Raw genomic sequence first — 27,025 nt, 5'->3', positions numbered from 1 at the left:
CAGAACTCATGAAAGAAAACTCCCTGCAGTAATTTGTTCATTATCTCAAAACCTTGAAAATGATTTTGTTAGTAGCATGAATGTTTTTTTTCTAGGTGTTTTACAGATTATCTTTGTGTCCAATACTAATGAAACTTATATATAAACGTATAATGTTAAATATCTGTTGTTTCTCTTTTACATAAAGTGTTTATTTTTTTCTTAACTTGAGTTTTAATACTGTAACATCTAGAGAAGAAACAATGAGAGTATAGAGTAAGTGGCAATTAAAATAAAATGCTTTCTATACCATCCTAAAACCCCTATCACCCCCACCACCCACCACTCCATTTTTTTCTGTTTCAAAAAATCCTGGGAAGCAGGTCCACAGTTGGACCTTGAAACCAAAGTATACAAACTCAAATATGTCTGTGTCAACCTTGATTGTCTCTGAAATTAAAGGAAAAAGGTAAACAGAATGTACTTCACTGTGATCACTCAGGAAAATAAAGTTAACATGTGAAGCCAAACCAATTTAGGACTTTTTAAAGAATAAGTGTAAATAGTTGAGTTATAATAACAACAAATTCAAAAAATGCACATTAAAATGTTTACTTCAAAATTTAGAAAATTTCATTTGTATATAGTTTTTACATCTGTTCTTAATGATATCAAATTATTGATTGTTCATTTTTCTCATATTTATTTAAGCATTAACGAGAGAATTTGCAATTTGATCTTTTTTTTTAATCCTTGCAGTAGACTTTTATTTTTGCCAGGTTCTAGTCATATTTTACTTTGATCTTTCTGCATATATAATTATTTTACTGTTTATTTATTTCTATGAAAAGAGAAAAAAATCTTGACCTAGGAGATCTATCTGTGGCAATTTGTAACAGAATCACATAGCTTATGTTTAGGAAATCATGGTTTTGATTAAGAAGCAACCATTTTGTTCCCACTGTTTTATTAAAACAGACATTAGCAGGTAATAGAAAACATATTTAACAATGTAGCCTGCCTTTAGGTTGGGACATCAGTAAGCTAGCTGAGCTTTTCTCTGTACTGAGTATCACAGGGAGTCAATGCCGGCTGGCAACTCTGGTGGGATTGCAAAGCGAGGAGGTGTAGACAGCTGAGGAACTCTGACTTTTGATTCTCAGGAGGAGCCCTGAAGTAAAAATCTGGTTTTGCTATGACTGATTCCCAGATTTGAAATTTGTTATTTCTCTGGTTCGTTTTGAAAATAGATGGTCACAAACGAGTTTTACAAACCAAATCATTCCTACTTTCTACACAGCAGCTTCCTTTATGCCCTCTATTTTTACCAAGAGGCTTCTATCAAATAAAACATGACTAACGGTTTCGATGCTTCCTTCTTCTGAGGGTCGAAAGTTGACAGAACACAGTCTCTGGGTGCTTATTTTCTGTACACCATTTTACCTGTCATGAATTCTTTGTTTCTCCTCCCACTCCCCGGGCTGATGAATCAACACCACTTGAACTGTTTTATGGCAGCTTGTGTTTACTTCGCACATACCTTAACCTTCCCTTTTCTCCTCCTACTGACACCACACACACACACACATACACACACACACACACACACACACACACACACACACACACACTTTTCAATGGCAATGACTAACTCCATCTCTTTGAACAGCATGTGTACACAGTGTCTGACAGACTCTTCAGGTGAGGATCCTTGACCTACTGAATGAAATCAAGGTCTCAGTCTGCTTTTATGGCACTTCAAGATTTAACTGTGCATTTACTATCTTGAATATTTTTTAAAAAAAAAAGAGCTTACAGAATTCAATCTCTATGAAAGGAAGAAGAGCTGAGTGTTAATCTGTGCACACACACACACACACACACACACACACACATACTGTGGCAAGAATTGTGAAAACACTAGAGTGAAGAGCCCCCAGGCTTTCTGAATGTGGAATTATACTGTAACATATTAAAAGAGGATACTTTTCCTTTCACTTTCAACAGCAAGTAAATATGATCTAACAAATGACCTTGAAGCCACACAATTCTTTTGATTTGTAGCCAAAGAGGATATGTTCAAGCACTTTAACAATCCTATTTTAAAGGAAAAACTTGGAGGCAACACTTAACAGAAAAGAAAACCTTCTGAACCACACAATTATGTCTTATAATGGAGTTATTCATCTTCTCCTGCACAAGAGTGAATATTAATATTCTAAAGCAAGTGCCCAAATCAGAGTCTAAAGGGCTCAAATAATTTTTAGAATACACTGAAAAGAAACAGATCTTAATTCAATTTGCAGTGCACTTAATCTCTCCTGGGTAGTTCAACATTTTGATTTTCCTTTAAAATTGTGTAGTATGTATAAAATACTCTCATTTCTTTGTTATCAGAAATGTACCACCAATGGATATAAAAATGTATTTCCTGAGAAGGTAACACTATAAACTCAAGATCCTAAATACTCAAGAGCCAAAAGCATTACTGTGATCCTCTGTTTTCCAAAGGAAACCTGCAGGTAGTGAAGCAAATCTACCCTTAACTTCTAGATTCTCCCATAAAATATCATGTGGCTCACAAAGTTGTGGACAGCTAGAATAAAGCATGATAGATGATGTCATAATCAAACCAAATATGGACTGGCAGGACCCAGAAAAGATAATACAAAGACTATCCTAAGTCCCCTCCAGGACTGCTTTCTTTTATGTGAATTGGAGAACACAAAAGAATTTTTCCAACATTCACATATTTGAAAAGCAAAATATCACTAATATGTTTAAAAGAGCTATGTGGTATAAATCATGTATGGCCAATTAAGCTAAAGAACTGTATTTTCAGAGTCAAACACATCTATACATCATGCATTCACGACTATGCCCTCTACTACTACTGTAGTGCTGTAGCTATGAGTTATTAGGATGTCACTTGTGCCTTTTCTAGTCCTCCCAGCTACATTGTAACCTGCACTCTTTTATTATTTTCATTTTTCAGATGAAAACATTTAATCCCGACAACATTAAATTATTTTCTCAAGTTGACACAGCTAGCAAGTTGAAAAGAGGTTTCAGCCCAAATCTGCCCAACTGTAAAGCTCTGGCTTTAACCACCACTCCAGGACTGTCTGCAAATAAATAGGAAACACTGTTTCTGACCAAAGATTTCCTGATGCTATTATCATAGTCATTCCAATTTGTTAATCACCAGTCAAACCTGAAGTGCTATTTTACCTAGAAAAAAACTGCTTTTAAACTTTCATTCTAAGGGTTTTGGGATTTCCCGGGTACTATTACTAATTATTATTATTTCCCAGGTATTTTATCTAGAATGAAACTGCTTTTAAACTTCCATTCTAAAGGTTTTGGGCTTTCCCAGGTATTATAATTATAATAATTATTATTGTTGTTCCCAAGGTATTATTATTATAAAATCTATCAACTTGATATATTCTGGTCAGAAATTTTTGTAGTTCTAATACCATCTTATTTTCAAGGGAGACAATTTGTTCTCATGACAGAACTGCTAAGAATCTTATTTGAGTGTGTGTGTGTATGTATATGTGATTTCATATATAAACAGTATCTAAACATACATGCTATACATAATAAATACATAGTATATGAATGAGTACATTTATATACATAAATGATATTTAAAGCTAGCATATATTCCAAACAACTAACAACTCATTGACCTAAGAAACTGTAAACAGGCTTTAAAACAAAATATCACTTTACCTTTAATCTTTTTATATTTTTTATACCATCTCCCAAACTCCTGGCACTTGGTTGCTGACACATTGGCATAATATGTGCTATTTACAATGGATGAAATCATACTCTGAAAAGAAAAAAATATATATCAATTATTTTCCAAATATATGAATATATCTTTTTAGGGACAAGAAAGAATGCATTATAGCTCAGGTCGAACTTCTTTATCTTCTAATCTAGAAGCCTTCACTGTCCTGCATACTAAACTACTTCACATCAAATATGATGACCTGAATTTCTATCTTTTAAAGCTTACACTTGCACATTGACAATGCTTTCTCCAAAGAGCCGGCTCTGGAGTGGTGCCAAAGTTGGAAGGGACAAGACATGAAGATTAAATGCAAAGAGGAAGAAGAGTTGGGATGTAGGAACCAGAGCAAAAGCTGAGCTCAGATGCTCCAGCATCCGTAATCCAAATAATGCCTTTCAGATGTTTCTGTTCCGCTTCCAACTGCAGCAAGCTTACACAGCCAAGAATCTGAGAACATCCGTGCTGCACACTGCAGAACAACATTTAGGGAAATAAGTTAAATTAATATAATTTATAGAAACGTGTGATTAGCACTTGTGTGAAAATTCACCAAATGAAAAAATTAACAGTGCTATTTTAGAGCAGGGGAAACTAAACCTAACACTTGTACTGTTTCAACCAAAAATGATTCAAAGCTGAAGCTTCCTGAGTTCTTACGTATGTGATTCTTCCTTGCTCTTCATCGTCCTCTTCCTCCTCAGTTTAACCCCTAAGCAGACTAATTTTGTGATTTGGGTTAGAAGGAAAGCAAAAAGGAACAGGAACTGGCTTAACACTGAAAAAAGTAGGATTACAACTGCACACCTTGAATTAATGTTCTATGGAGATATGCTTGCTATCAATATGCTATGTCTAGGTCAACACTGATGGCAAGTGTCAACTTATAGTTGGACTGACTTTGATATTACATGCATATGTTACATATAAATTCTATTTCTGCAAATTTTGTTTAAAAAAAAAAATGAGCCAAGCATCAGTGGCTCATACCTGTAATCCTAGCTACTCAGGAGACTGAGATCTAAGGATCACAGTTCAAAGCCAGCCCAGGCAAGAAAGTCTGTGAGACTCATCTCCAATCAATAACCAGAAAAACAGAAGTGGTGCTGTGGCTCAAAGTGGTAGAGGGCTAGGGATGAAGAGCTCAAGGACAGCGCCCAAGACCAGAGCTGAAGCCCCATGACCGATGAAAAATTTTTTTTCTTTTAAATGAGCATGGACAACACAAGCAAATCCAAGCAACACAAACAATGAACTCTATTAGGTTTTATATATCTTGCCTTGAAATCTCATTTGTCTCAAAAAATGTCATCCCCAGACATGTAGCAGTCCAGAGAAGTCTTAGAACTTCTGCTGAAATTTCTACAAAGTAGTAGAGATAAAAAGGATAACAATAAATCAAGTCAAAAGCAAGTTATTTACCAGTAGGTTCTAATACCAGACAGACCTTCATAGACTCTCATTTAAAACTCCAGACTTGCTTTCTTTTATCAATCACTAGGCAGTACCAGAGGATGAGAGGGCTCCTAATTCAATTCACAGAAACCTCTTTGGCCCTTTCTACACAGCAGATGGCTAGCCTCCTCCAATTGCTGATTGGTAAGTGACAGTTCTCTCCACCCCACACCTAAGGGGAGATAGTAAGGGGAACTCTTTTGATCCCAGAACTGAACACAGCACTAAGAACTCAAAGAGGCAATATCACCTGAGTGTTTCATAAAATTGACAGAGCCTTGCCTATTGCCTTACAGGATAAGCCAACATCTAATCACCATGAGGCAGGGTCTGCTTTATGTGTTATTAAACTAGAAAAAAAAAAAACGGTTAGCTAGGCTAGCTCCATCTCTGGGCTGATGTTTTCTCTCTGTTCTTAGACTGTGGGACTCTTGAGGACAAAGACTATATCTATATCCTTAATTTTTTTTTCTACCTCGTGTCTCACATACTTCTGATGTGGGATATCTGAGTCACTGAAATTTAACACATAGAAAGGGGCAGAGATGACAATTTTAAAATGCCACGTGGAAGTGTCATAATAATAAAAAACTTCATCAAAAAAGCAGACTAATAATAACTACCCCAGCCACACGAGTGTATGTGAGCAACTGTAAACATGCTTGTCACCTAGTATGTTTGTATGAATGTTATCCTCAAGGAAAGACAGCGATGGGCCGGTGTCTGAGTTCAATTTTCTATTATAAGATAGTCTAGAAAGCTGACTAAAATGGAAGTGTCTATGTACTGCCTGCAGCAATCTCTCAACTCTTCCTGGCTCCAACAGTAAGGCTAGATCACTTGTTCTGCCCCCAGATAACTTATATTTTCCATGCTCTCTAATATCCCCGGTCATTCCCCATTCCAGAAACATCTTCAATGATATTGTAAAAGGCCAATGGGTTAGCCAATGTGGGAAAAAGACAGAGAAAGAAAGGGGGGGGGGTTCTATTGGCTCCATTACTAGGGTTGATTATTCATACAACACATTTGAAAAAGAATTAGATTGCTGGAGCTAATGGCTTAGGCCAGTGATCCTAGCTTCTTAAGAGGCTGGATCTGAGGATTGTTGTTTAAAGCTGGTCTGGCCAGAAAAATCTGTGAGACTCTTATTTCAAGTTAACCAGCAAGAGCTGAAATGGCTCAAGTGGTAGAATACCAGACTTGAGCAAAACAGCCAAGTGAGAGTGTAAAATCCTGAATACCACATCATTTTTGTTTTCCTCCTCAGATTCCTAGAAATACTTTCTATCACCACATGAATACAGAACAAAGAGTAAACATACTAAAGTTATAAGTACAGCAAGGAATTAGGTAGCAAATGAAGACCATTGCTAAATAAGGAGACTAGTTAACCACTAGAAAGATTTCAAGTATGTGGCACAATTTATCAATATAAATATCCTGAAGGTTTTCCATAATGGACATATCCAAACTAGTTTCACTGGTAAGAATTATTATGATCTACCACCAAAAGGATTTTAAAATATAAAAGGTACATCATGGGACTATTTTAAAGAAAAGGTCATGTTATTTTTTTCCAGTTTTAAACATGAACACTCTCCAACCCTAACTGAGACTATTATATTCTCATAGACTGAATACAAATCAGTAAGGCCTTGCCAAAATACCCTGGATATTGGATACTGGGTAAAAATGCTGGGACACAAAGCTACATTTCATTCATTCTAAGGCCATTGATTTTACCATCTAAAATCACTAAGATAGGGATGTAACTTATAGTCAATTAGCATCTCTCTGTCTCTGTCTCTGTCTGTCTATCTGTCTGTCTGTCTCTTTGGTATTGAGGATCAAACTGAAAACTTTATGTATGCTGGGTGGGTCACAAATCTAAACAACCTTTCTTGAAAATAACTAAAATAGACATTTGGAAACTCCTAAACACAAGATAGGATGCACCCCCCACTATATATATGAATTTAAGATTAAGTGCTGGTGGCTCATGTCTGCAATTCTAGCTGCTCAGGAGGCTGAGATCTGAGGCTCATGGGTCAACACTGGTCTGTGCAGGAAAGTACACAAGAGACCCTTATCTCCAATTACACCACAAAAGCTAGAAGTGGAGCTGTGGCTCAAGCAATAGAGTTCCAGCAGTGAGCAAAAAAAGGCTCAGAGATAGCACACAGGCCTTGAGTTCAAGCCACAGGACTGGCACAAGGAAATTGAAAAAAAAAAAAAGTAAAATAAAATGGATAATTGGTAACTGGTTAACTGGTCTAGGTAGTTGATCAATCCCTTGTCTATAATTAACACATGCTCAATTTGAATTTAGCTACAGACCCAACCGAGTGCTTGTTTTACTGCCTAGTTATTTTGGCATATTATACACATAAATTAAGTCCTTTAACAATCCCCAAGTGGGCTAGCCATGCTTAGGATGATAGAATGATTACCCTACAATATATTTCTACAGGTAGACCGACGTATCACTGCCACACTGGAAATCTACTAACATCTTCAAGTTCAATAACTTTAGTCAATCATTTCTCAAATATTTGGTAACAAACCAAGTATGGTGGTTCATGCCTGTGGTCCCAGTTTTGTAGGAGGCAGAAGCAGAAAGGTTACAGCTTAAGGCCAGCACAGGCAAAGCTAAAATAAAGTTCTACCTGAAAGGCAAACGGAAAGCCAAATGCATGCTTAAGGCTGACGCTCTGAGTTTAAACCTCGGTCTTCCTGTAAGTAAATACACATAGGCAAATAAAAAACAAAAATTTAGGAACAAAGCCTCAGAAAAAGAGCTGCTTTAAAAAATCATCTATCTGAAAGGGGTGACATTGATCAAGACGCACTATATTCATAAACTGATTTGTTGAATGGTAACTCTTTTGTACAATTACTTAAAAATAATTAAAAATAAGTAAAAATCATTTTTATATGCTAAGTGAAATAAACCAGTGTAAATCAACAAATTCTATGATGCCACTTAGGTGAAGTATCTAGGGTAAAGCTAATTCATGAAGACATGGGAAATCATTACTTAATGGTTATAGAACGTTTGTTGGGAGTATGGAAGAAGTTTTGAAAATAGATAATGGTGATGATTGTACAAAATTATGTAATTCCTGCTACTCACAAGCAGGACTAAAATGGCTTAAGAAGTAAACTTATTAATATTTATCACAAAAGATATTAAACTTATCTGAAGTCACAGAGAGCATGGGTAGGGTTTAAGAGCATACTGGAGGTTCATTCTTTTTAAGAAGTATTTATTCTTTCCCAATCTTTTTTTTTCTGTTGTTACTGGTGATTGAACTCAAAGCTTCATACTCTGGCTTAGTTTTTTTGCTCATGGCTGGCAAGAATAACAGCCATTTGAGACATGCTTTCACTTTTAACTTTTTGCTGGTTAACTGGAAACAAAATTTCTGAACAGATTCTCAAACCTCAGCCTTTTGAGCAGCTAACATTACAAGCATGAGCCACTGGTGGCCAGCTTATTGTATGTGTATGTATGTACATACATATGTATACATGTATGTATGTATGTGTGTACATATGTATCTAAACATATATATACATGGGGTATGTATATATGTATGGGGGGGTGTGCTAGTAATGTGGCTTGAGCTCAGGACCTGGGCACTGTCCCTTAGCTATTTTGCTCAAAGCTAGTGTTCTACCACTAGAGCCACAGCTCCACTTCCAATTTTTTGGTGGTTAATTGGAGGTAAGAGTCTCATGAACTTTCCTGCTTGGTCTGGCTTTGAACAGTGATCCTCAGATCTCAGCCTCCTGAATAGGAAGGATTACAGATGTGAGCCACCGGCACTCTGCTATATTTTTTTAATTAACAAGATTTTGTCTGTTACCTCCTTTAAACCATCACAAGAATCTGTAAGATGCACATGGCAAGTACCATAGCATTACTTGTTTACATGGACCTATGCACTTGAGGTTTTAAAGTCAAAAGTAGACTTTAGGATAAGAATTCCTTGGAAAAAATACATATGCTGGGCTGGGAATATGGCTTAGCTTCAGAGTGCTTGCCTAGAGTGCTTGAAGCCCTGGGTTCCATTCCTTAGCACCACATAAACAGAAAAGGCCGTAGGTGGTGCTGTGGCTTAAGAAGGCTTGAGCAAAAAGAAGCCAAAGACAGTGCTCAGGCCCTGAGTCCCAAGCCCCAGGGCTAGCAAAAGAAAAAAAAAAAGAATATATATGCCACAAGAATCTGGGTGCCCAACCCAGATGCCCCTCAGTAGATGAGTGGATCAAGAAAATGTCATACATATACACAATGGAATTCTATTCCTCTATCCAAAAGTATGATACTGCCCCATTCATAAGGAAATGGAAGCAATTGGAAAAAATCATACTAAGTGAAGTGAGCCAGACCCAAAAAGACATGAACTCTATGTTCCCCCTCATAGGGAATTATTAGTACACTTCTAGGAGAGATATAGCAGAAGATCACAATAGCTATGATGTATGAACACACAAGATAATGCTAAGCAAAATGAACTCCATGTTATGGAAATAAGTGGTATATCATTGTTGTAGTTAATTTTAACATGCCTTGTGAAACCATACTTTTTTTTTCTTTCTCGTATTCCCTTCCTGTGGTTTTACTGCTGCTGTTACTATTACTGATCTTAGTACCCTGGATACTGTATATACGTGTATGGGAACTAGGGAAGGGAAAGGGAATACCAAAATCGAGAAAGGACAAAAAGACTAACCATTGCAATAGCAACACTCACAAAATCAATTGGTATTAACCAACTATACAACTCATGTGGGGGAGGGAACTAGGGAGGGTGGAGACAGGGGGGAGGAATAAAGGAGGAAGTAACAAGTTGGATAAGAAATATATTTCCCTTACATATGAAACTGTAACCCCTCTGTACATCACGTTGGCAATAAAGAAGGAAAAAAAAGAAAACGAAAAAAAAAGGAAAAAAAATAACTGTATATTAGAGTCTGTAAAAGATAGTATAAACATCATAAACTGACATGCTGAATTGAAACCTGCTTTGTACAACTACTCAATGAGAATAAAATATTGGGAATTTTAAAAAAAGAATCTGGGTTTGTAATGGTATCAAACTGGAAGGATAAAAGAAGACCATTTAATAAGGGTGACCAATGCCAACACTATAATAAATCAGGCTGCTTAGGGACTACGTGGCTAAAGGAAGAGAGTAGGCTTGATGAATCACAGAGACATCAGGGAACAATGAAGAGGAGGGCAGCACTTAAACACACTTTGAAAGGTAAAAATCAAAAATAAACACACAGGGGCTGGGGATATGGTCAAGTGGCAAGAGAGCTTGCCTCGTATACATGAGGCCCTGGGTTCGATTCCCCAGCATCACATATACAGAAAACGGCCAGAAGTAGCGCTGTGGCTCAAGTGGCAGAGTGCTAGCCTTGAGCAAAAAAGGAAGCTAGGGACAGTGCTCAGGCCCTGAGTCCAAGGCCCAGGACTGGCAAAAAATAAAAAATAAATAAACACACAAACACACAAAAGATAACCTAAACTTTCTAAGTATCTGGCCAGACAAAATGACTACATCATGACTTCCCCCCTCAAATACACAGGCTAAACTATTTCCTTTTTATGGACTTTTCCAGTTTCTTCTCCTTCCTTCGAGGCTGCTCTTTTGAATTATAGACCACTGGGATGTTCAAGTGAGTTGTTCCTTTATGCGAATGCCAGGCTCTGGTGAGGAAATACCTAACATGGCTTGGCTTTGGTTCCTTTCTTTGATCACCTTGGTCTCTTATTTTCATGGATTGTTTTAGTAGATGATCAGTTCACTAAAAATGGACTATCATTTTAATTTTTTCATGATTCATTTTTGTGTTGAACTCACTATAAAACTTCTATAAATGTATACAGTATAGATACCTCTGTCCACCAGACAGAGAAAAGGCTCATTCAGTCATACATAGATGGATTCATCATGACTGACCCATTCCACTGACCAAGTCAAACAGTGATCAGGAGCATTTGTTGTTTTAAAGAAGTCTAGAAAAAGACTCAACCTGTCACCTGATGAGCTGAGTAAGCACAGAAGGAAACTGAAGTGGGTCTCAAGTCCTGATTTCCTGATCTATACAATAGAGACACAATCTCTACCTCCAATGACATAAATGTGAACTTGGAAAGTATGTATGTAAAATATATCCATACACTCCTATAACTTCAAGGCTCTATGAAGACTTCATATGAAAGCCTTGTAGTTTCCATATGTTTTTCTGCACTGCAAATGCAGTGTGACCGTACAAATAAGAGAAGACAGCGCGTGTCGAATACAAATGCCCTCCACATAGACAATTCACTGGTAACTTTCTACTTCCCAGACCCCTACCTGGAGGTACTGACCTGGGAGAGAGGGCATTCTTTGGCTAATGTGCTCTGGTTCATCTCTTTGAGCAGTTCCTTTAAGGCATTGCGGACTGTGGCATGGTTCCACTGCTCCGCAGGCAAGTCTTCCAACTTTGAACAACTGCAAAAGAGAGCAAGAATAGATGCTGAAGCAGAGGACACAGGTGTATTGTCTGCTCCTGGTCCTGGACTAGCATTAGGAGGACTGCTGACAAGTGGGGGCCGCAGATGAGCCCTCAGTGAGAGAAGATAGGTAAAACTGCTTCAGCAGAACATTTATAATACGTGCATGACAGGGTCTCTTTAAGGCAGCTATCACATAGGCCTAAGGAAAATGATCACTTTGAGTATTAAGAAGGCTATTTTTAAAACCAGATTTGTAAAATTCAGAACTGTTACTTTCCTAGATAAAAAAAAAAAACTTTTAAAATAAGACCCTCAAGTACTCCTAGATTTTTCTCCAAAAGGAGAAAATTCAAAAGTCCTTACACTGAAAAATAGCATTTCTTAAATCACAACTAGCACATACTCTTCCATGAAAGAGTAGCAAGGACCTCTTGATTCTTGAGAGGCATAACTTGCCTGCAGCTATATAATCATAGGCAAGTTATCAGGAAGGAGAACGACAGAAGCCATTTACAAATCTCTATAGGCCCGGTATATATTTTATTGAGGTGATCACCAGAAAGGAGAGGAAAACATCTCCAGGGCTGGCTCCTAAACCTGTGAAAGAACCAAATTCACCCTTCAGAATCAACCTGAAGACAGCAAAAGGGTTTAATGCTTCAAATGCTATGTGCTAAGCTCTGAAGCAAGCCCAGAGGATCCACTGAATGAGGGGTTATGGAAAGTTTCCCCTTTGAGCTCCCTGTAGATTTTTAATCATTTATCAAGCTGCCCCTAGGTTACCACTTCACTGCTTCTGAAAACAAAACATAAAACAATTGGAATGTGAACTATAAAGATGCCTGCTGAAGTGCCCCTCCTGTCCTCCTATCTCTCTCTACTTCATCCAATGTCTAGAAATTAATGAAGCCAGGACAGGACCATCTCTGCAGTGAATCTATGATCACCAGAGAAGCTCTGAGAGGAAGGAAAGACAGATGTTTCAGAAACACTCACCTTTGTAATTGAATTTTCAACGTCACCACATGATAGACATCTTGTAGCATGTCGGCCACTGTTGCATCAGGTGCATCTGTCACATAACTGAGGGGGAGAGGGTTCCACCTCCCCAGCTTGATTATTCCTGCAGAGGGAAGAAAAACATCATAAACACATATGTGCTATTTATTAAACCTTCCTATTGTTTGTTCAATGTTAAGAAGGTCATTCAATAGTCAACATTTGAGGCCCACTCTGATATTTTACAACTCAGTGCAATAAGGTATTTTCTTGTGGCTGGCAATTGAGTTAGTTAACTATACAGGAAGACAGGAATGAAAAGGATGAAGTTTAATCATGGACAATTGGTTCTTCTGTGTTTTCTTCTTTCCTAAGTTACTGAGAAAACCACCCTGATACTTCCTTTCCCCAAAGTCTTGTTTCTCAGTCTAACTTAAAAACCGATGCTAAATCTATATGACTGCTGATTTCATAAATAAAAATAATAAGTAAATGCATAAATTAAACTTTAAGTAGATACAAGATTTGGTCTTAAGTGAAACCAGAAAATTGCTGTGTGTGGCCTCGGTTTGCAGTCATGCTGTGTTGTTCTATGGTGTGATTCCCAGGGCAGACAGCATTGGGAACTGGTGAAGCAGAGTTCACCCCTAGACCAGCCTTTCACAAGGCAGAGGGCTTCCTTTCCTGTGCCAGACCAGTCATACAACCACTGACCCCAGACCAGAAATAGCAACAATGCCTGGGATTGCCTTTCTTTTTTAGATCACTAGGGTTGTTTTTTTTTTTTCTAGAATGACAATAATACCCTTCCCTTGTAAGTTTTCTGTTGCACCTGGTAAACGTGTATGAGGAAGGGAAAAGAATAAAAATCCTGGCCCAAGTTTAAACTCCAGAGAGCAGTAATTTTAGGAATCCCCTTGTTATAAGAAGATTCATGGGATGGTTTTAGCAACATATGGTGAAATGCTAACTTATTCATAAGATGAGCCCATCTTGTCTGGTGCTCAGGGCACACAGAAAATTAATGAAGAAAACTTGAGAAACTCATTTTGCAAATGACAGAGGGCAATAAAAATGTTACTTCTATGCCATGAAAAAAATCCAGTAGTCCCTAGGATAGTAGATATCTTCAAGTATTTTTAAGTTATGTTTTAGAGATAAAAGAAAAACAGCATTTTTATTTTTACTTTTGACAACATGGATGAGTCCAACTACATTTTTCTTCAAAAATAATATATTTTTTATCACCAGCAAGAGTGTGAAACACCTGTATACTCAAAGGTACTTTTAAACTCTTCACAAAATGATGCTCTATAGCCTTAGGGCAAAATTTCAACAACAGGAAATAAAAATTTCTGGTCAGGGCATGTTCTGTCCAAGATGAAATAAATGAATGCGCAATGCTTGACATAATGCTTGAAAACAGGGGATAAACAGAACAAAAATATTAAAATGATGCACTGTTTCAGTATTAAGATTTAACAATCTGGTGCTGAATATGCTGCAGTATAAATAGTGCCTGGACCCAGATCCAATAAAGTAACACAGCTCTCATTCATAGTACCGTATGTCTCCAGTTCTGGCTCCTGAAGTTATATTGCACTTGCCAAGAAAAGCTGTTTTCTTGTGGGGATAGTTTTCCTTAACATTCTCTCATGACAATGAAAAGTACACAGCACACATCAGCCACAAAATGAACATCAGGGGCCCACTGGACACCACCCGGAAGAAGAAGGAATTGCTTCCTTGCTCCTTTAACTACGCTGGCATTTGCAAATATGAAACACATACCATTTAACACGTCTGACACACTTCCTTTTTCAAGGAAAAAGTAATAAAATCACTCCACAGCCTCAACTTCTTTTCAAAAAATTATTATCACTATGGCTTCTAAGTTGAATGTAAATGGATCACAATGTAATGTAAATTGGACCAGCAGGCTATTCTTATGAGAGTAGAGAGGAACTGCATTGAGAGCTGCAAGCTCTGAGAAGCAGGTAGAACCACCAGATTTTGTGAAATCACTTTGATTACAACCCTGAAAACTTCTATGTGCCACACTATAGGACACTCATCCCTGTTAGGTGTATCCATTTCTTTTTGTTTTGTAGGAGGATTCCACATTAAAACCACACAGAGTAGACTACAGCTGTATGATTACATTTATATCAAATCCAAGAACAAGAGAGACCAATCTCTGGGGTAGAAGTCAAAGGAATGGGAGAGGGAATTCACTAGAAAGGAACATACAAGGCACTGTATATGGACTAGTTCTGTTAGTCTAAACATTTTTCAAAATTCATCAAACCCACTACTTATTATGAAAACATTTTATTGTATGCAAATTATAGCCATTTTATGTGAAGGAAAGGAAATAAAAGACAAATCATTTAAGTACAGACAGTCATCTCCATTTAGGTGAATTTCCTACCCCCCACCCCTCATCTTGATGAGCCAGAAGGAGACTTGTTTGGGCTGGAATTAGACACACACAGGTGTTTTCACAACACTTAATACCTCTCTATGAAGAGCAGCTGCTCCAGGTTGCTTTCTTCATCTTGGAAGAGAGCTGTTGGTGCATGTTATTTTCTTAGGCAGGGGAAGATGAGTACATCTTCTTTGCACTGTAGTGATTAACCTAAGTCCTAGAAGTCAGGATCTATGCTCAACTGTCTACCCCCTTCTACAGGTGCATGATCTCCCAGGAGAGCTCTATTCAGAAGCCCATCCCCCTCCAACCAGGTAAGGGGCTGGGGTAGCTCTTTTTAAATAAGCCTTTACTCTAAGCAGAGTGGCTAGTAGATTAATCCTTTTTAGAATATATTTCCTAAATCGGCCCTCTTTCCTTGATTTAAACAAAAAAAATGAAAAAAAAATGTCATTTAGAATGTTTCCTAAATGTATGTCAATTTAGGAAATCAAACTGGGAAGCAGTATACCATAGTAACTATGAAGATTATAGAAATTGCCTCCGACAGAATCCTGGCCCCATCTTCTAAGTATGTGACTCTAGCAAACTACTTAGTTTCTGTATACTCTTAATCCTTTCATCTGTGAAATGGAATTTTAAAAAGTACTGATCACCTATTACATGAAAAGCCCTTCATACAGAGCCTGATTATAAGAAAAGACTGCAGAAGAGTTTGTCTCTAGGTCTGGAAGGTCTTGGATGTCTGACTGTTTTCTGTATGAGCTAGCAAGTAGGAGCAGGTTAGAGGTGGCTTTGTGTCTGGTCACCTCTGTTAGCTGTGAGACTTTGAGCACCTTGTTTAGTCTGTCCAAGTGTCAGCTTCCATATCTGCAAAACTAGATAGCAACAATCCACACCCTTTAGAGATATCATGAGGGTTTAAATAAGAATGGCAGCTCAGCAATCACCTCATGGCAGGTGCTTAGTAAAAAAACAGAGGGAAACAAGATCTTTGTCATTTCTAAGTATAAACAAAACCCCCAGAGCAAAACTTTGGGAGATCAACCTATACTGTAATGCAGCTACTTAAAAATGAGAAGCATTCTGAGGGAAGAGAAACAAAACAATCCAGGTAGGTATGTCTAATTACAACCTTTAAAATAGGATGTGGACTCAACCAAAGCTACAGTGCAGTAAGGAAGAGGTAAGAAAATAAAGAATGATCACGTGCCCATTGGGGCAATATCTGACGCACAGCATCAGAGGGATCTCAGTGATAATGGCATAAATATGAGCATACAGGTATTAAATAACTAAAATTTCTAATCCCTATATAAGCAAGTTTTCTAATCTTAAACTGAAAAATGACAAAACTAATGATTATTACATTAGGTCATAACAGTTAGGCTCATGCCTGTGATTCCAACTACTCAGAAGGCTGAGATCTGAGAATCATGAGTTAAAGCTATCCCTGGCTGGCTTTTTAACTCCAGAAATGGAGCTGTGGCTCAAGTGGTAGAGCACTAGTCTTGAGCAAAAATGATCAGGGACAGTCTTGAGTTCAAGCCTCAGGACTAGCACACAGAGGGAGGAGGGAGGCACCAACCAGGTATATAATATATTTTCAACACAAAGCAACTTCTGTTTCTGCTCAGAACACATATCATACTCTCTTACTCTAATATCCATTTCTAGGATATATTACATACCTTCAAATTCCAACTTGAGAATAATTCCAACTCTGAACAACTCACCTAAATCCTTTTGCTATATAAACTTGGTTTGGGTCTAAGGAACTTATTTTATCACAATACCCCTTAATGTTATTTTACAGATTGCCAAGTGGTACTTAGAATTGCTGGTTCACTCTCAGGAAGAGAGGATGGAGTCAACTCTGTACCAGCAAGTGAGTTAAAGATCAAGGGAGAGTGATTTTTCAAAAACGCCAGAGGGCAAAAGCTAGGATGATCACCTGAGCTTCAGTGTGCAGCTTTCTACAGCAATCTCCCACTGCTGCTCTAAGAACATGCCCCTGTGCCAATCCTCAACCACAAGTCTGGGGAGAACAAGACCATAACTTAACTCCAGTCACACATAAGTCAGGGTCTTGACATTTAATGTTAAACAAAAGAACAAATGAAAAGGAAAAGCAAACAGGTGATAAGCCCAAAAGAGTGAAGAGTTAGCTTCCACTGGGACTTCACTGGGGAAAAAAAAAAAAAAAAAAGATTCCCCATAAAGTGCAATTTTAAACATAAACATTGCTTCCCAAATCATCTTTATTATTCCAAGAAATCTATCATCTGCAAACATTTAGAAAATGCCTGGTGTTGAAGACTATTACAGATGCAGTTTCAAGGTCTTTGAGTCACAAATTATATGGGCCTTTATTTTGGAGCTGAAATTCATACAAATGTTAACATGATTGAATTGAGCACAATATAAATAAAACTGTTTATATCCAGACAAATCTGTTCATTCTAAAATACAGAGTGCCAATCCACTCTTTGTGTAATGCACTCAGACCAAATAACAAAATGCAATTGTAGGTAAATTTCCCATTAGTGACATAAAATTAAGTTGGGAATGGAAGCAATTTTTGTCTAAAATTAAAAAGATACAATAATGGAAACTAGTTTTTCATTCTTTCAGTACAGTATTCTGCCACAGTGAAAGAGTTGACATTTCATAAAAAGGAATATCAATAGTTGTTTGTGTATTTCTATCAGTTTGTAATCTAGCTCAAAGAGACAAAATGCTCTTGTGAGAAAATGTAAAACTCAAACCTTTAGCATTATCTGCCTCTAATACGTAAAAACAAGAGTCATGATACTGCACTTCATAGCTAAACAATAACTTATTGTAGTCTTTGGAAAGTCAATCACTTATAGAGATAAAATAGGATGTTGTGATAACACAATATAATCAATAAACCATTAGAAGGATTTGTATTAAGCCCCAATCACTCATTTAGCAAATGTTGCTTGTGTGTCTCTGGTATGTTATTAATATGCAAAACAACTCAATGCACACTGTCCCTGTATTTATGGAGTTTGCAATTGAGTATAGATGCTTTTATTGCTAAACACATAGCTAAGGGAAACCACTCCTAAAATAAACCAACCTCTGCACCTGGAACCTCAAATATGAAAATAATGCCTCATGAAAGCCTGCAAGAGATCATCTATCAGGTACACTGACTCACAGTGGCATGGAGATGCATGCTGATAAAATGGGAGTATACTGAGTATGCGGGTTAAAGCCCTATAATTGCAGGTTGAAGCCCACAAGTCCATCTGTGAGACAAGTATATGCAACCAAGCAACATAACAGTACTATTCTTATAATGCAGCCTGGTAGGATGATTTTCTTTTATTCCAGGTGCATTTTGACATTAATTTTCAAAGCAAAGTGAAAACTCAGCCTGGGATAATATGAGACATTAGCTTTAATATCCAAAGACTGGGGTTTATATATCTCATAACTCTCTGGAAAAGATCTTAGCAAAGGAGTGTCAATAAAAACCTCAGCCTCAATAACTAAGCCTTGGGGCTTCTGGTTCCTGGTATTATTTTTACAATACACCAACTGCTGATGAGGCCCCTTGTAAAAGTAGGAGAACTCATGACAGGGACTCCCTCTGTTTTTCCTCCTTGGAGTGGCAGTGTCCCTATGGTATAGCATATAATTTTCTGTTGTAAGGCTATTCTTTGTTAAAAACTGTCTGTCCTATATAAAAATAACATAGAATTATTTATCCATAAATCAGTTCATAGGAAATCACTACCCAGCAGTATATAATAATTCAGCCTATGTTTCTAACCTGTGGCCTGACTGTGGTATATCATCAAAATTGTAGCACAGAAATGGCATAAATTGTAGGGATTATTGCTAAACCTGTGGTAGGAAGACTTTCCAATGAGGAAATAGAAAAAAAAAAAGCAAAACAAAAGTGGTTTTTAAGTAATGCAGAGCTTAGCACTGCCCCAACATAACTTATTGAAACAAACCAATTTTTCATACCTTCTGCTTTGAGTTTTAAAGACTCTCTCTATACTTCAATGGTTTGAATTGGAGTAAAAATAAACAGAAAATAAAATAACATTCTTCAGGCATTTTGCATTATTTTAGTGCCTATATCATTTACACAAATTAATGAAACTTCATAACACACTTGTCTGGGAGCCTGCAGTTCATTTAAGCTCATACTTGCAACAATACAAAAGAAAACACCAGACAAACATAAATAATTCAACAATTCAGAATAAGTGTTGAGGCAATACTGTTATATAAATGTAGCTACAAATCAACACACACTGAATACACTCTTTCCCACCCCCGCAAACTTGCAAGACAATTCAGATATTATTAACCAAAAACAGACTTTTTAACTTTTTAAGAACATTGACATATATTTTTAAATCTGCAACTTTCAGAGGAAATTATCATCTGGAAATTTATTAATACTTAAAACCTGAAATTTAGAGTAGTTTCTGAATAAACTATAGTAATAAAGACTATTTGTCCACTGCTTTTGAGCTGACTTCCCCTTTTCACTACAGAAACATTCTACCTAAAAATACATATACAGTACAATTAGATGCCTTGCAATTCTATATGTGGCTTTTACATTTTTGTGGCTTAAAGATTTTGTCTCATGTAATAGATGCTGCTTCACATTTGGGAAACATTATGTTACAACCCTGACTTTTATTAGATTATTTAATATAAGCACCAAGTAACTAGAGTAAATTAATAAAGACCTTACTGCAAAAAATACAGGGAATAAAGGAGGGAAGAAGGGGAGGGAATGGAGGGAAGGAAAGAAGACAGGGAGACAAGAGAGATAAAGATAGTGGAAAGAGAGCGAGAACACAAAATTATTCCACAAATAAAAATATCTGAACCTGTTATTTTTAGAAACCTCTACTTAATTTTAAAAATTGTGATTCTTTTGAAAAACAGCCAGTATATGAAAAATATGGCTAGTATTAAGTTGTTTCATAAGTGTGACATTTAATACTATTACACAAAGGAATAGAACAAATGAGAAAGAAAAGTGTTGTGAGAAATTATTTGAGATCAGTTCTATACTCTGCCACTGGTCAAAATCTATTTTATCTAGAATATATTTTATTATTGCTCTAAGTTTTTAAAGTTATGTTTTATTGTTATTATAAAGGTATGTATGGAGGGGTTACAGTTATATAAGTCAAGCAATGAGTACATTTCTCTTTGGACAAAATATCATTACTTCCCTAGTTTTTTGCTCCCCATCTCCACCCCACAATCTGTATACTGTAGTTCATTTTCAGCATACTGTCTAGTGAGTATCACTGCTATATTTGGTCATCCTTTGTCCATTTCTGTGACTCTCAACCCTTCCAAAGACACAGTTTAATAGTTATCTGAAAGTGTTTCAAATTAAAATGTTAATTTTGGCAGGTACCACAAACAAGTTTCTCTCTCTTTGTCCCTCCTTCCTGTCTACTCTGAAATATATTTGCATAAAGTAAATTCCCTCTAGCATATGTGCCCTTACAGGGCCTTCAATAATCAAAGACACAGAGAAGAAAAGCACTGTCTTTCACACTCCCCTATGTTCTAGCAGATGAAATTCATAACATGTTTAGCTAGTGATTCTGCATCCTCTGGGGGTAAGAAGAATTCACTGGAGATCTCAAAATAGAGTTGCATCACATATTTCATCTCCTAATGAATTACATATATTCTTTTCAGATGAGAGGAAGCTTCATTGTTACCAAGAGCTCCAAGTCCTCCAGTACTGGGCTCAATACTCTCGGAAAGTCTTTCAATTGCATACTTCCATAGTGTTGCCTAAACTGAGGGTTATGTAAGACCTGACTGTAAGGACAATGTTATCTAGCAAGTGAATTAACAAATGAATGTTGACATTACAATATAAAGACAAAAATAGAGTCATTATGTTGACCATATTGCTATTCCAGCTAACCTGATTTCACAGTAATTTGTTAAGAAACTATATGGCATGGAGGCAAATATGCCACCAAAAGTGGAAAGTGCTTTTGCTTTGGAGCATTTTTGTTTGTTGATTTCCTTCAGAGCACTTCAGTGATTTTTTTTTTACCTTCTAGGTTCATATATGATTATATCAGGCATGTATATTTTCATATACACTCTATTATTAAACCTAGTAGTTCACATTTTTAAAGGCTCAGACAGCTCTTTGGTTTGCATTTTCTAGAAGTGTCAAAGCTAAAGGCTAAAAACCAGATTCTGACACATGCTGCAACCATTTTAATGGCTCTGAAATAATCTAAGTGCTCAATACACAAGAGGGTTCCTTCAACAAGGCAAATGTTTCTTCAATTGAATCAAAGGTAGACTAGCAGTCACAACATACAAGGTGAAAAATAATGATAATGGTTGGTAGCAGCCTCCTACAATATTCAGTCATGTCAGAAAAGTAACGAAAGACAGAGACACTATTCCTGATAATATGTGAAGGTCTCCATGACTCTTAGAAAATTCAGTGATCGTTTAATAAAGGAGGAGAACCTTTATGCTGCCACGGGTCATTTGGGTATTTCTAACATCATTTACAGACCATTCAACATGATCAACATGAGCAGACAGCAACAGGCAGCAGGTGAGAGGGTATGTGTTGTCCTGTTGGGTAGCAAATAATTTTTTGAGCCTTGTAACATCTGGTGCACAGAACAGATGTTGCCCACCCAAGATAGAAAAAGTAGGAGGGAAGAAGAGAAAAAGTAGGAAGTCATAAATGAATTTTTCCCCTCCATAATATCAAGGATTTGCAATTTAGTAGGGATCATGCTATTCAGAGTAGTAATAAAATAATATAAAACAAAAAAATCCCTTATCTGACTCACAAAATTATAATAAATAATGAGTTAAAGTGCATTGAAAATTAAGTTATAGCACATAAACATGCTGGTTTTCATGAATTGTAAGTTAATATAAAAGAGGTAAAATTGCCTTTTTTTACAATGTTATAAAGGAAAACTTGCCTTTACTTAAGCAAAAAATTTAAATCCCCTAAAATGTTGCTGGATAACACAACACGTAATCTGATGTAGTCCAAAAACTCTGGGGGTAATAGTCTGGGTACAAAATGTCCCCAAGAACCTCATGTATTGAAGACTTAGTCCTCTCTGATGACTAGTGAGCTATTGAGATGTTAGCTGGATAAAGAGAATGCTAACTTCATCTGTGGATGAGCTGATGAGTTCATAGCTGGGTTGCTGGGAGGTGGGACTCAGTTAGAGGAAGTAAGTGACAGGATGTATTTTGGCTCACCTGAGATGCTCACTTTTCCTCCACCATGCCCTTCAGCCATGATGTCTTAGCCTTGACACAGCCCCCAAAGCAATACAACCAGTTGCAACAGACTCAAACCTCTGAAACCGATCCATAATGAATCTTTCTTGCTCTTCTTGATTTTTAAGGGGGGGTGGGGTATTTTGCCATAGCAATAACAAGTCAACTAATAGACTTGAAAATTTGTCATATGTCAGTGACTAGGACCACCTAAGCCTCTATTCTGCCACTTGTAGCAATAGACATGTCTATGTCACCATTTACCCTCTACTACAAACAGCCCCAGAGATCCTTTGTGCTTTCAAATATCTGGAGTCCTTATTCCTTGCTAGATTTTAGGTTCCATACACAGTGCAGTGCGTGGCAGATAGTAGAGGATCAGATATATGAGAGGAAGTTTAAGAGGTGGGTGGGGGAAGAGGAAAGCAGGAGGGGAGAGAGTGAAGAGGGCAGGGCTCCATGACTTGGTGGAGGACAGCACAAGTTCACTTTGCAGGTTTGTTTCCTTCAGAGCACTTCAGTCATTTTTGCTCTACCATAGCATTCTGCTAAACCCAACTCTTGGGGTTACTTTTGGCCCCCTGAATATCGAGCAAGACCAGTATAAGAGCTTTTCCACACAACTGAGGAAGCCCGAGAAAGGTCTCAGGAACTGAAGATCTCAGACAAAATTGTGTGAAATCCACTCCACTCCCAAAAACTTACCAAGTTATCTCTACTGCTCCTAGCAGCTGACACCCTAGATGAAAAGGATGCCCACATGATTTCTGGCCCAGTAATAATAGTGGCTCTGATTACTGTCATTTAAATGACACTTTAAATCTCCAAAACTGTAAAAATAACTCAACATTAAATTGGTGGGTTCACTTCCTTTCATTGAAATTTTACTTTTCTTTTTCTTTTTTTTTTTTTCTTTTTTTTTTTTTTTGCCAGTCCTGGGCCTTGGACTCAGGGCCTGAGCACTGTCCCTGGCTTCTTTTTGCTCAAGGCTAGCACTCTGTCACTTGAGTCACAGAGTCACTTCTGGCCATTTTCTGTATATGTGGTGCTGGGGAATCAAACCCAGGGCTTCAAGTATACGAGGCAAGCGCTCTTGCCACTAGGCCATATCCCCAGCCCCAATACTCTTTTTTTTTTTTTTGGCCAGTTCCGGGTCTTGGACTCAGGGCCTGAGCACTGTCCCTGGCTTCCTTTTTGCTCAAGGCTAGCACTCTGCCACTTGAACCACAGCGCCACTTCTGTATATGTGGTGCTGGGGAATTGAACTTTACTTTTCTTTTTTAAAAAAATGGCAAGCACCCAGTTTTTTGTTTCTCAGAAAGAGCTCATTTTTTTAAAAAATTTCAAAAGTATAGCAAACAACTTCTAAATCCAGGATAATTGAAGGTCTGCCAGTTGGTGAACAAAACAATGACTTTCCTGACACCCAAAAAGGAAACATGGCTCAATCAGGTTTGTTGTTTTGTTTTTTTTAACTGACTATCATTCTACCAACTAAAATAACAAAAGCTGTTGCCTACAGACTGCTAATAGACTATTACCTGAATAAATAAAATTGGGTTATTTACCTTAAAATTACAAAAGAAAAAATATCCCAGGTAAACCCTTAGGGTAATTAAAGAAACTGACAAAACTATCAGGATAAATAAGATATTCTAAAAATCAATTTTTATAGCACCAAATTTTAAAAAAAGTTTATAGGTCTCCACAAATCAGGCATTTCCTCTCCTTAAAGATGTATTACTATAAGCCCTGAGAATAACCCATGTATGTAAATAAATCCATTTTTTTTTCAGGAAGTCTCATGTTGATAATTAGAAATACGGAACTGAGATTTCATAATTATCTCATAAATATTAACAAATGTCCTAGGAATAATTGATTTACAAAGACACTCAAGTGAAGACAAGGCTTGGTCCTTGGATGCTTGGTCCTACCCTCTGCCAGGACCTACTACACCCCTAAGGCAATACCCACTTGTGTCCACAGCCGAATGGCAAGGAAGTCAACAAGCAATGGTCCCTCTCACACAATGTGTACAACCCTTGTATCTTGCCACTCCACACTAGGGAGAACATGGTACATTTCCCTTCACCCCATCCTTCCTCCACAAGACCCAGGACAAGAGAAGAGGGAGAGGGAGAGGAAGAGGGAGAGGGAAAGGGGAGAAGAGAAGAGAAAAGAAGACAAAACAAAACTCTAGCTACTCAGGAAACCAAGATTTGAAGAAGGCAGTTTGAAGCAAGCCCTGGCTAAAAAGCCCCTGAGTCTCTTATCTCTAATTAACCAGCAAAAAGTCAGAAATGGAGGTGTGGCTCCAGTAGAACATCAGCACTCAGTAAAAAAGCCAAGTGAGAGTGTAAAGCCCAAGTACCAGCACATATGAAAAAAAAAATTTAAATAAAAACTAGTGAGCCAACACAGTGGTGCCCACTTTCAGCACCTAAGTGGTCAAGTCAGAAAGATTGTGAGTTTGACTGTCCTGAGCAACATCATAAGTTCCAACACAGCCTGAGCTACATGGCAAGACCTAGATAGAGAAAAAAAGGGAGGGGGATGGAGGACAGGAAAGGGAAGGAAAGATAGACAACGGTTCATGTTTATCATCTCAGCTGTGCAGCAGAGGGAAATTGGGAGGATTGAAGTTCAAAGCCTGTCTGGGAAAATGTTAGCAAGAACCCCATCTCACTCAATAAGCCAAAGGTGGTTTTGCTTCTGTGATCCCAGCCAAGGGTAGGCAATAATAGGGCAATCTCCTGGGCAAAAACATAAAAGACCTAGCCAGGCACTGGTGGCTCATGCCTGTAATCCTAGCAACACAGGAGGCTGAAATCTAAGGATTGCAGTTCAAAGCCAGCTGGCAGAGGCAGAAAAGTGCCCACGAGACTCTTAGCTCCAATTAACCACTCAAAAACTGGAAGTGGAGCTATGGCTCAATTGATAGGGCACTAGCCTTGACCATAAAGAGACTGAGGAACAGTGCCCTGGCCCTGAGTTCAAGCCCCACAACCAACAAAAACAAAAACAAAAACCAACCTATGAGACCTTATCTAAAAATGCCTGAAGCAAAAAAATAAATAAATAAAAGAGCTTGAGATGTGGTTCCTGTGGTAGAGCAACACATATTCAAGACCCAGTGCCACAAGATAAAAATATAAAAATTAGTAATTTTATATAAAAATAAAAATTGGTAGAGAAAGTAGGAAGATGGAAATCAACTGAGTGCTGACCATTTAGACTTCTTCTTCTACTGTGCTCTATTTGGGGAAAGTCTGTGAAGGGACCTCCAAGAAGCAATGTGTCATATGGATTTTTTTTAATACATGCATCTTTAAAATAACTTTGGTTATTCTGATTTTAGCAACACACTACTATGAACTTACTATTTCTAAAAGGAAAGAACATCCCAAATCTCAAATACACATTCAGTCGTGGATTCCGAAGCCAAATGAACAAAAGGAAAAACAGAGAGAATCCATTTGTTCTCCTTTTGTGTTACTGCTATATTTTTGTTGATTTGGTTGTTGTTTCGGTAAACATTCTATATAATTCATGGGAAGGAAAAATGCAGAAAATATAAGAATCCTGATTTTCCAGCCTAGTCAGGGAAATCTGTGAGACTCTTATCTTCAATAAACTACCAAAAAGGCCAGAAGTGCAGCTCTAGCTCAAGTGGTAGAGCTCTAGCCTTGAGCAAAAGTAAAGCTCAGAGTTCTTATGCCCTAAGTTCAAGCCCCAGGACTGTCATGAAAAAAGAAAGAAAGAGAGAAAGAAAGGGAGAAAGAGAAGAGAGAGAGAAAGAGAGACAGAGAGAGAGAAAGAGAGAGAAAGAGAAAGAGAGAGAAAGAGAAAGAAAGAAAGAAAGAGAGAGAGAGAAAGAAAGAAAGAAAGAAAGAAAGAAAGAAAGAAAGAAAGAAAGAAAGAAAGAAAGAAAGAAAGAAAGAAAGAATCTCAATTTTCTTCATCTCTAATGTTTTGTATACTGTTGTGATACTTTCCTGGGTCCAAATTTTCCCCCTCCCCTTTTTAAATATTTCTGGTAATGTTTTATCGTAAGTTCTTTACAATAACCCATTAAGAAACTGGACATTTACTGAAAGTTTATCATGACCTTATACTGTTAACACAGAAGAAAACAGGTAAACAAGTTTTCCACTATCTAGTTAAAGTTAATTTGTGCCAGAAACAAAAAGTTAACCATTATTTTTTAAGATCTAATATTATACTTCCCAGTATGACTCCCAGCAAGACATTTACATAAGTAAAAATAACCATGAACATTTGCTTATTAATTTATGATATTTACACACTTAAATATATCTCAAAATCAGTCATAATCAGAGACTACCTCATTCATCCAAATATCTTAGCCTTATGCCTGATATTCAGTAGATACTCAAAAAAGGAAAAACTAAGTACATGTAATTATACTGATGCACGAATATGTTCTAAGAAACATAAGTCTACAAATAATTACAAATTTCCTTCTCAATTTCACCAATGTGACATACAATTTCAGCACTTAATTTTTATTTTTCCA

At 37.3% G+C, this 27,025-nt stretch overlaps 1 protein-coding gene across 4 annotated transcripts in view; it reads right to left on the bottom strand.

The window, feature by feature from the left end:
- Nucleotides 1-27,025, bottom strand: part of Satb2 (SATB homeobox 2) — a 190,346-nt gene that overhangs the window by 87,568 nt on the left and 75,753 nt on the right. For all 4 annotated transcript variants that reach the window (XM_048345024.1, XM_048345026.1, XM_048345022.1 and 1 more), the window contains 3 exons: nucleotides 12,750-12,876; nucleotides 11,625-11,748; nucleotides 3,718-3,820 (listed from right to left, as the gene is read on the bottom strand). In XM_048345024.1, coding sequence (XP_048200981.1) covers nucleotides 3,718-3,820; nucleotides 11,625-11,748; nucleotides 12,750-12,876 — 354 coding nt within the window. The remainder of the gene's footprint in view (nucleotides 1-3,717; nucleotides 3,821-11,624; nucleotides 11,749-12,749; nucleotides 12,877-27,025) is intronic.

This window comes from Perognathus longimembris, chromosome 4, assembly GCF_023159225.1.
Source record: "Perognathus longimembris pacificus isolate PPM17 chromosome 4, ASM2315922v1, whole genome shotgun sequence".
In the NCBI taxonomy this organism is placed as follows: Eukaryota; Metazoa; Chordata; class Mammalia; order Rodentia; family Heteromyidae; genus Perognathus; species Perognathus longimembris.
The sequence above is the reverse complement of the archived record's forward strand: the minus strand, read 5'-3'. Positions and strand labels throughout refer to the sequence as shown.